This window comes from Echinops telfairi, unplaced genomic scaffold (genome assembly GCF_000313985.2).
Source record: "Echinops telfairi isolate 266 unplaced genomic scaffold, ASM31398v2 ScPeMD7_7473;HRSCAF=8511, whole genome shotgun sequence".
NCBI lineage: Eukaryota > Metazoa > Chordata > Mammalia > Afrosoricida > Tenrecidae > Echinops > Echinops telfairi.
The window spans coordinates 6134121-6144558 of NW_022111377.1; the positions used below are offsets into that span (position 1 = coordinate 6134121).

At 42.5% G+C, this 10438-nt stretch overlaps 1 protein-coding gene across 1 annotated transcript in view; it reads right to left on the bottom strand.

The window, feature by feature from the left end:
- Nucleotides 1-5390: 5390 nt before the first annotated feature.
- ITIH2 (inter-alpha-trypsin inhibitor heavy chain 2) overlaps nt 5391-10438 on the bottom strand; it is a 47430-nt gene continuing 42382 nt past the window's right edge. The window contains exons 17-19 of the mRNA XM_045285584.1: nt 10052-10331; nt 8952-9063; nt 5391-5593 (exon numbers count right to left, since the gene is read on the bottom strand). Of these exons, the coding sequence (XP_045141519.1) occupies nt 5446-5593; nt 8952-9063; nt 10052-10331 (540 nt within the window). The 3' untranslated portion in view covers nt 5391-5445. The remainder of the gene's footprint in view (nt 5594-8951; nt 9064-10051; nt 10332-10438) is intronic.

Consider the following 10438-nt stretch of genomic DNA (forward strand, 5'->3'; position numbering starts at 1 on the left):
TCCGAGTAGAACGTAGCATTTTAGTGGGTGATTTTTTTGTAAGTAGACTGAGTTGTCTTAATTAGTGTTCCTTAGTTTACTTCTCTCAGTTCTAATATCCATTGCAATGACTACACAGAACTCAGACAAAATTTATGATTAAAAGGCTTATTGAGGAAGTTAAGTTGTAATGCCAGTGAGAAATGCTCAGGGTTGAGTTGCTCCTCGGGGACAAGTTACAACTTTCTGTCATGCCTGCTAACAAATGCCCAAAGAGCATACCACTCAGCTATAAACCTCAACCCAAAGGCCGTTCAGTTTAAGCTCCAGAGATCCGCAAGCCCAGCTCCCTGAATACAGTTTCGGGGGCATGCCACTCCCGTAAGTCTCAGCCTAGAGGCACGCAGCCCCACTTCCCTGATTAAGTGCCCAGTGGCTCTCCACTCTGTAAGTGAGCCCTCTGCACAAAAGCAGTCAGCTTTACTTACTCCGTGGGTTGGGAAGTCCATGGTTCTGTTCCATGCTCTGGCTTCTGGTTCTGAATCCAGGAGGTTCACTGCATAGGGGTCTAGGGCTGGAGGATGCACTCCCCACGGAGCTCGTGCTGGTAGTGATGTCTCTCCTGCTTCTCAGAGCGGTCATGTACACACAGAACGGCCCGTCCCTGTTTGAAGCTACTCACAGGTGAATCCTATTACTATCTTCACCTTACCAGACCCATGAGGGCAAGATCACTTGGTGAGAGAGCTTTGCCAGAAGAGCCACGTTCAGTAATTCATTGCCCCTGCATAAACCACCAGGCCTTTTTACCCACGGTCCCTCTAGGTGGATCTGAACCATGAACCTTTCAGTTAACATCTTGAGCACTTAGCTATTTACACCCAAGTTTTAATGCTGAGCTATACATTTTTAACATACGGGATAGTATATTACGTAGGAGTACAGAACACAGAAGACCCGTGTCATATTTGCTTATGCAAAAAAAGAAAAAGTCTAGTTTCGATAACTAATGGTTCTGTGGGATCAGAGTATAAGCACCCGGTCTCTACTTCTCTGGCTTCTTCTTTGTGAGCTTGATCCGCAGGCACTTCTCATGTACCAGTATCTCCAGGTTTACATCTTAACCAGTGAAAAATGACATGCAATAGTAGTTCAAACAAAAGACCTGGAACTGAGTCTAACTGCACTGCACCTGGACTATCCTCTAAATAAGATTGGACTATACTGAGTGGGAAGGTGCCCTGGTGGTGTAGTGGATTCCGAATTGCACTGTTAACTTCTGGGTCAGCGGTTCTAAGTAACTAGTTGCTGTGAAAGCAAAAGATGAGGCTAGTTGTTCCCTTAAAGATTTAAAGTCTTAGTAGGAGCAGTTCTACTCTGTCCTATAGGGATGCTGAGTCAGAATCATCTCAAAGGTAGTGTGTTTGAGTTGTTATTTTATTACATACTAAGTGGCCAGACCTGATTCATATGCCAACCCCTGAGTCATCTCTCTTGGGCCGAGAGGTGAGGGGAAATGAATGGTTTCCCTAGTAAAAATGTAAACTCATGATCAGAAGATGGAGACGTATATGCTGGCAAGTAGAAACAACTGTTGGAGACAGTATAAAGAACAGTGCAGAATGGTAGTATCTTTACAGAGAGCCCTTCCTAGATGAATGAAGGTATTGAAGAAACGGCAACATCGTGTCATGGAAAGGGTCTAGGTTTAGAATTGGGCCACTTGAGGTTGAATTTGGGCTGTTCACTCTACTAGGAAAGTTAACGTTCTTGAATTTCAATGGCTTAATCTCTAAATTACCGAAAATGTCTTGGCAGAGTTGTGAATGCTAAAGGACATGTCTCAAAGATGCCATATAAGACTAGGTATTTAGTAAGTGGCAGTGAGTGTTGCTGACAGAGGGAGGCGATCAATAATACTTGACTGGAGAGTTTTAAAAAGATTAGTTGGCCCTGATAATGGACTAGAACACGGCAGATTTCATATATGCCACCCACCAAACAAGTGTGCAGTCAACTCAATGGTTTCCATTCAGAAAAAATACTTCATCACTACCTCCTAATTCTTTTTGTTGTTGTTTTTTTCATTTTTTAATTGAAATCATTTTATTGGGGGCTCGTACAACATTTATCGCAATCCATATATACATCCATTGTGTCAAGCACATTTGTACACTTGTTGCCCTCATCATTCTCAAAACATTTGCTTTCCACTTGAGCCCTTGGAATCAGCTCCTCATTTTTCCCCCTCCCCGCTCCCTCATGAACTCTTGATAATTTATAAGTTATTACTTTGTCATGTCTTACACTGTCCAATGTCTCCCTTCACCCACTTTTCTGTTTTCCATCCCCCAGGGAGGAGGTTATATGTAGATCCTTGTAATCGGGTTCCCCCTTTCTACCCCACCTTCCCTCCACCCTGCCGGTATCACCACTCTCACCACTGGTCCTGAGGGGTTCATCTGTCCTAGATTCCCTGTGTTTCCAGTTGCTATCTGTACCAGTGTACATCCTCTGGTCTAGCCAGATTTGTAAGGTAGAATTGGGATCAGGATAGTCGGGGGGGAGGATAAGGAAGCATTTAAGAACTAGAGGAAAGTTGTGTGCTTCATTGTTGCTACACTGCACCCTGAGTGACTCATCTCCCTGTGACCCTTCAGTAAGAGGATGTCCAGTTGCCTACAGATGGGCTTTGGGTCCCCACTCTGCACTCCCCCCCCATTCACAATATGATTTTTTGTTCTTTGATGCCTGATACCTCATCCCTTTGACACCTCAGCTGGCCAGGTTTTATGAGAGAATGAAACCAAAATGAGTTCTATTTACCTCTTCAGTAATGAGCCTATCTTCGGTTACAGAAATAATCACTTTAGTCTTATACAATGAAGCCTTGATATGTTACCTTTTGTTTTTATTTCAAATATAGGTTGTTTATGTCCAGGAATGGAGAATTTTGTCTTACTTTCTAAAATGAAAAGTAGATTTTTATCAAATTATAGAAAGTAAGGTTCATAAAAATGAACCTTTAATAGAGGGGTTAAGAGTGATATTTGACTACTTTGGGCTTTCAAAGTACATATTTATTTTAGAGATTTAATTTTAAAGAAAAGTTATGAGTAAAAGCACAGACTTACAATGAATTAGACTTGCTGTTATCACCCATTTCACTCTAGTAATGTGGACGTAGTAAAGCCACCACATTTTGCTTAAAATTCATGATTCTGCTTTTTAAATGCCATTAGTCTTTCGTTGTGGCATCATTTGTTAGTGAAACTGTTTTTAGATTAAGTAATAGAATGTTTACTATCTTACTCTTTGGAATTGGGAAATACAAACAGAAGGACTCCCAGGAGTGACGAGGAATACTGTTCCAGGGAGGTTAAATCTGTGTGTGTGTTAGGCAGGGTTCTCTAGAGAAACAAACCCAGGACACTTATGATTATATACATATGAGGATAAGTTTATACAGTGAGAAGGACTATAACAGCTAATTAGTTCACACAGCAGTACAGAGGGCTCCGTTCAACTGACTTCTGTGGAACAGTTAATATACCGCAAGTCCTTCAACTCAAGTGAGCTGCCAGGTCCAAGGTCAAGGAAGCAGACAGCAGAGTCCTCCCAGGGGCTAGGCAAGCTGAGTCTGCCCACAGGCAGCAAACAGCAGGGTGGGTCACTAACAGTCAGTAGCTTGGGAGCTTGGCAAAGCGGCCCAGTGGGACCTCAAATGCAAGCAATGCAAGTCAACAGAATCCACCAGCCTCAAGCTCAAGTGATGTGTGCACCAGCAGAGCTGGTGAAGCGGGTCTCAAAGGAGCCTCAAGCTCCAGTGACAGGGTCCATAGATTGGCCTGGTCCACAGGTAGTGTAACTCACAGGTAGAGGCAGAGAACTAGCTACAGCAGCAGCACGCATGCTCCAGCACTCTCAGATCACCAGAGAGCAATAGTGGGGGGGGGGAGGGGGCAGGCCTTGCAGAGTCATTTATCTCTTTGCCCTCCAATCAAACTGACCTGATTAAGCCTACATGTCTACTGGCCAGGTTGGCACAATAAATCTACACATCAAAGTGTGAAATTTGGCTCAGGCTGAAGAGGCTTCCAGAGAATCTGGGATTCTGAATCTCTCAGAATTCATTGATAGGAAATACTGTTGAATGCAATTACCCATCTGAGCTAGGATCCCAGTGATTTTAAATCTGCGAAGAGCACCAAAATCCCTGAGGGGATCTTTTCATGTAGTCAGGGAGTCGCAGTGTGACTATAATTCATTAGGCAGAAACGGACCCAATTGTATTACGCTTGATCTGTAGAATGACTGAATAGACAGGTTAATCCACTAAGGCATCAAGAATCTGGAGGGAATCTTGGCCATTGTCCTATGGTATCACGGCTACTTTGGCAAGGCTCTCTCTAAGTGGTGTTAGAATTTTAGTACAGGAGTACCTGGGAGATACTGTATGTTCAGTTCCAGACCATTCGAATACCACAACCAACAAACCAAAATAAAGCGAGTCACATGCTTCTTTGGGCATACAAGTACACTTTTGGTCCCCAAATGACCAAAGGGTCAGCAGTACAACCCACCAGCTTCTCCACAAGAGAAAGACTTACAGCCTTAGAAACTCTCCTACAGGTCACTATGAGTCATATTGACTCTGTGCTGGTTGGTTTGGTTTGGTTTTGGGTAAACCATTATCTCTATTAAAAGTCTCCATTAAATTATGAAAAAAGTTGGCAATATTGTGAAAATGACCAAAATGTAACACAGAGAGATGAAGGGAGCACATTGTACTGGAAAAAAGACCCAGTATCTGCAAAGCACACACACAATAATCAAAGTGCAATATAAGGAGATGTGCCTGTATGTCTTAGCTACAAAGATCAGGTAACTTTCCTCCTCCTCATTCCAAGCTCATCAACGACTTCTCTCTCAGCTGCACGGACCAGGAGCCCTGAGGGCATGGTGGGTTACAAGGTGGACTGCTAACTGCAAAGTCAGCCGTGGAAATTGCCAACTGTTCCGAGGGATGAAGATGTTTTCTGCTCCTATGAAACGTTACAGTTTCAGAAACTGTCCTACTGGGTCACAATGAATAGGAATCAACTCAGCAGCAAGATTGTTATTTTGTTTTGTTTTTTAATTGAACTTTCCATATAACCGAGAGCATAAAACCTACTCTATTGGCAAGGCTGAGGATCTGACACTCAATAATACATAGCGAGATCACAGGAAATGCCAGATCTGGAGGCCAGGTTTTCTGTACACCTCCCTGTTTTACACACCCTAGGGCTGAAAATGTAACAAACTCCTTAAGCTTCTTTGCAAAGTATTTCTTTAACTATTGCATCAGGTTCGATAAACTACCACAAAGTATGGTTCCCCTTTGATGACTGAAGAACGATGACAAAGTGTCAGGGAAAAATTGTATTTATACAAATGAATTCCAAAACTTTATTTAGAAAACTCTTACGGCCTTTTAAGATAACTATAGAGCCGCGGCACCAGGTAATCCTTGTAATGTCCATCGATGAAACCCTTTCCACTGTTATGCACGAACCAGCAGGGCACGTCCGTTCCAAAGACTATATCAGCTCTGTAGTCTTTCTGTAAGCCTCTGCAAGGGGAAGGATACGCATGGTCAGGGGAGAGACCAAGACCTGGTGTTCGATCACCATGTGTTCCCCTCTTAATTCACTCATCTCTTAAAGAAAACCAGCTTGGTGGCAAATCATTCATGTACCGTCCATACAATTCAATGCTTTAAATATATAAAAGAGTTATGCATCCCATTCATCCTTGCTCCCATCCATTCTAGCTCCCTAAGTTGAATGAAGCATCAGAACCTGGAGGTAAGTATTGAAATGACCAAGAATAATTATTTCACATTTAGATAATTCAAATAACCTTGCTGTGCAATGATGAATGGTTTCACATGGCTCTTCTTGCCATAGTCTTCATATGTCCCACCAGACCACGGGATGGGGCCATGTTCAGATAACTGGCTAGGACCATGCTGATCAAGTTTGTGAAACTATAACATGGGCATTGGGGCTTTATGAACTATAATGTGGGGAATGGTCAGTTTTGCCATCCCACTGGGTTTAAAATGCGTATCTCAGAAGCAGGAAGGGAGCTCTCACTGCCATTAAGAAAGAAAAGTCAGGAGTAAGCTGTGTCCTCTGGACCCTAAAAGATTGCTAACTTCAAGGCCAGCAGTTCAAAACCACCAGCTGTTCGGCAGGAGAAAGATGAGACTTTCTATTCCCATGAAGAGTTACAGTCTCGGAAACCCACCAGGGCAGTTCTACCAGGACCTACAGGATCTCTCTGAGTTGGAATCGGCTCTATCGCAGTGAGTCTCAGTTTTGAGAAGCTTCCTCAATCCAAGAGCTGTGACCTCAGAGGATTGGTGGCACCAGAGGTAGCAGAACACGACGCAGGGCATGAGGCAGAGTGGCAGGCTTCCTGACCCACAAAGCAAGTAAAACCGAGTGTCTTCAGCCTAAGGCTCGCTTGTAGAGTGGGATGCTTCCAGGAGTAAGAGGCAAGCAGCAGGGCTGAGGCTTCTAGTGGAGTGGCGTTCCTTCTAGGTATTTATCAGTAATGCTAAAAGAGCTTTGTAAGTGTCAGAAATCTATATAATTACACATAGCCCACAGGGCACCTCAGCCTCAGTATGTATCAGGAAGTGTGCTCCATAAGCTGAAATGGTAATCGAATATTTGCCTTTTGACATTAGTTTATAATAGATGCTCTCATACCAACTTCTAATACCTTTATTAAGTGATTCAGACCACTTCTTTCTTTTTAAAATTAAAAAAAAATCATTTTATTGGGAGGTCTTACAGATAATATAACAATCCATAATTCAATTAGATCAAGCATAATTGTAAAACTGCTGCCACCATCATTTTCAAAACATTTCTTCTTTAACTCTTTGATATCAGTTCCCCTTAAGAAATCCTTTTCTTTCTTTCTTTTTTTTTGCAGGACAAATCTGGTTTTGTTGTTGTTGTTGTTGTTTAAATTCTTTTAAAAATCATTTTATTGGGGGCTTGTACAACTTTTATTACAATCCATCCATCCATTGTGTCAAGCACATTTGTACATTTGTTGCCATCATCATTCTCAAAACATATGCTTTCTACTTGAGCCCTTGGTATCAGCTACTCATTTTTTCCCCTCCACCCCCAGACCCTCCTCCCTCACTAACCCTTGATAATTTATAAATTATTATTATTTTTTCATGTCTCACACTGTCCGATGTCTCCCTTCATTCACTTTTCTGTTGTCTGTCCCCCAGGGAGGGGATTCAAACCACTTCTTCTATAACACATGTTCACTGATGTTTATTGATTATTTGAATGTTCGCTGATGTTTATTGATTACTTGACTGCTCTCTAGTAGGCTAGTAGGTGAGTAGTATGCTCACCAAGAGATCTTTTTGCCTACAAATCTATTTTTGCTGGACTACTGATTGAAGTTTTATGATGCAATTACTATTATAATGTAATATAGTTTAATTACATAGATGGAAGTCTGACATTTGTATCATTTGAGTTATCTTGAAGAAAGCAAAGTTGGCTGCTTTGTAAAATCTCTAAGTAGGGAAACAGTGCTAAAAATAATATCAAATTACATGTAAAACAAGTAAGAAATTTAAATTTAAAAGAGTTTTACACATGGAATACTTTTCAAATATCGATGATCTCATTTCAAAAGGTGCATTATGATAGGGTTTGTTTAAAAAAAGCCCTCAAAAATGCATTCAGTAGATGCATAATCATCAAAAAGCAGGTTCTGTCGTACATAAAAATTACATTCACTCTCAAGCACAATGGTACATAGTAATTTTAATAATTCCTTTTTTCCAATGATCCAATTTGTCACCATAATGCTTCTAATACAAGTAGATGAGAACAACTGATACATGCTTATTGATATTGGCATTTTATGACGCATTTCATATCTAGTCTTTATTTATATTTAAAGATGAGTTATCTAGCATCGGAGGTTTAAAGGCTTGAATGTAAACAAGCAGCCATCTAGCTCAGAAGCAACAAAGCCCACATGGAAGAAGCACACCAACCTGTGTGATCACGAGGTATTGAAGGGATCAGGTATAAGGTATTAAAGAAAAAAAAAATCAAATCATTGTGAATGAGGGGGAGTGTGGAGTAAGGACACAAAGACCACCTTTGGCAACTGGACATCCCCTTACAGAAGGGTTGTGGGGAGGAGACAGGCCAGTCAGGTGCAGTGTAGCAATGATAAAACATACAACTTTCCTCTAGTTCTTAAAGCATCCTCCTCCCCACTATCATGATCCCAATTCTACCTTACAAATCTGGCTAGACCAGAGGATGTACACTGGTACAGATAGGAAGTGGAAGCACAGGGAATCCAGGACAGATGATCCCTTCCAGTGGCGATACCAAGAGGGTGGAGGGGAGGTGGGGTAGAAAGGGGGAACCAATTACAAGGATCTACATATAACCTTCTCCCTGGGGGACAGACAAAAGAAAAGTGGGTGAAGGGAGACGTCGGACAGTGTAAGACATGACAAAATAATAATAATTTATAAATTATCAAGAGTTCATGAGGGAGGGGATGGCGGCAAGGGAGGGGAAAAAAAGAGCAGCTGCTGGTAGCAAGAGCTCAGGTAGAAAGCAAATGTTCTGAGAATGATGATGGCAACAAATGTGCAAATGTGCTTGACACATGGATGGATGTATGGATTGTGATAAGAGTTTTACGAACCCCCAATAAAATGATTTAAAAATAAATAAATAAAGATGAGCTATCCACAGTGTCTTTCATTTAAAAGTATACAGGCATCTCTCTATTCCTAATGCACTGTGTCGTTTGAGGGGTGTCATGCTAGAGAGAGTTTTTCTTGCTCTTCGACTTTGGAATGCGCATCAACCCGAATAGCCCCCCTTTGTGTTGCCTCGCTGTGCACTGAGGCTTACCTGGTGACAGTCAGCTTGTGTCCTTTCACTTCCATGCTTGCCTCTGGCTTCTTAGGGTTCTTTCCCGGTCTCTCATTGAAAACATGTATCTTGGGCTCATGCATGAACTGGCCTAGGGAAACAGTCCAGACATGGAATCCACAGTTAAGTTCAAAGACAGGCTCTTGAGTCACGCTAGACTTTGGACTTCCAGAATTTTAGGGTAAACGCCAGTTGGAAGGGGTGGGAAGCAGCATTGGGAGAGGTGGGGTCCCCTCAGAGCAATTCCATGCTGTTGCTGAGAGTGATTGAAGGGCGGGGCTGCTAACCCAGCCGGGCTTGGTGGGAGAAAGGTGGGGCAGTCAGCTCCTGTGGGTCACACCCGGAAACCCTGCACCACAGTTCTTTTCGGTCCTTTTGGGTCACTCTGCGAGGTAATCAACTCTACTGCCATGGGGGCGGGGTGGCCTTTTTGGTGATTTTAGATATAAAAGCAATCTGCCAAAACTACCAGTAAAAGGAAAGCACTGATGGGAGTGGGGGGAAGGTTCGCCCCTAAAAGCCTCGTTCTAATCATAGGAACGAGGATTGATTGTGGTGCCATATTGTTACATTTGAACCCAATCCTAGAAAACTAGGGAATGTTCCCCTCTCTTCCATTGAAACTATGATGTAGCCTAAAACTGAAAACACATGTGTCCTGGTGATCTTCCTCTCTCTTCACCTGGCAGCCTAGGTGACATTTGGCTACTAACCACAACGTTGGTGGTTCAAGTCCACCCAGAGGTGCCTCAGAGTAAAGTCCTGGGGATCTACTTTCAGAAAAACAGAGCGATTGCCAACCCTAGAGAGCATCGATTGCCTCTGCAACCTATCAGGTCACCATGAGTCAGCATTGGTTTGGTTTTTCTTAGATTTAACACCCTCTCTGTGATTCTTGAATACTGGTTCGGGGAACACCTTGTCTGGAAAGGTAGATGGTCCATCTGTTCCAGGCCTGAGGCACCTCCATCAGTAGGTTAGCTCCTTTCTGTGCCATTTCCCCATTTTTAACTACCGTCATCCGAGAGTGACTAACGCCTAGCTGTTACCCACACTTGCCAGGTGGTTTAATACTTTACCTATTAGTCCGTGCACACTGGGTGAAAACTTGTTTGTGGGGGGAATGTAGATCCCCAAAAAGTCTACATTGATCGGATGTTTCTTCCAAACACGATGCAGCAAAACTGTAAAGGACATCTCTTGATCCAGGGTGAGAGTCACGGACTTCCCTTTCTTCACTGAGACAAGCAGCCTAGTGTGAAAGCCACAAGGGAATTGACTGCAGCAGAACAGACTTTGTTTGCTTGCTGGTTTAAAGACCATTTTATTGGGGCCTCTTACAGCTCTTGTAACACGCCATGCATCCATTATATCAATCACATATGTATATATGTTACCATCATCATCTTCTTTCTTTCTTTCTAAATCATTTTATTGGGGGCTTGTACAACTCTTATACATCCATC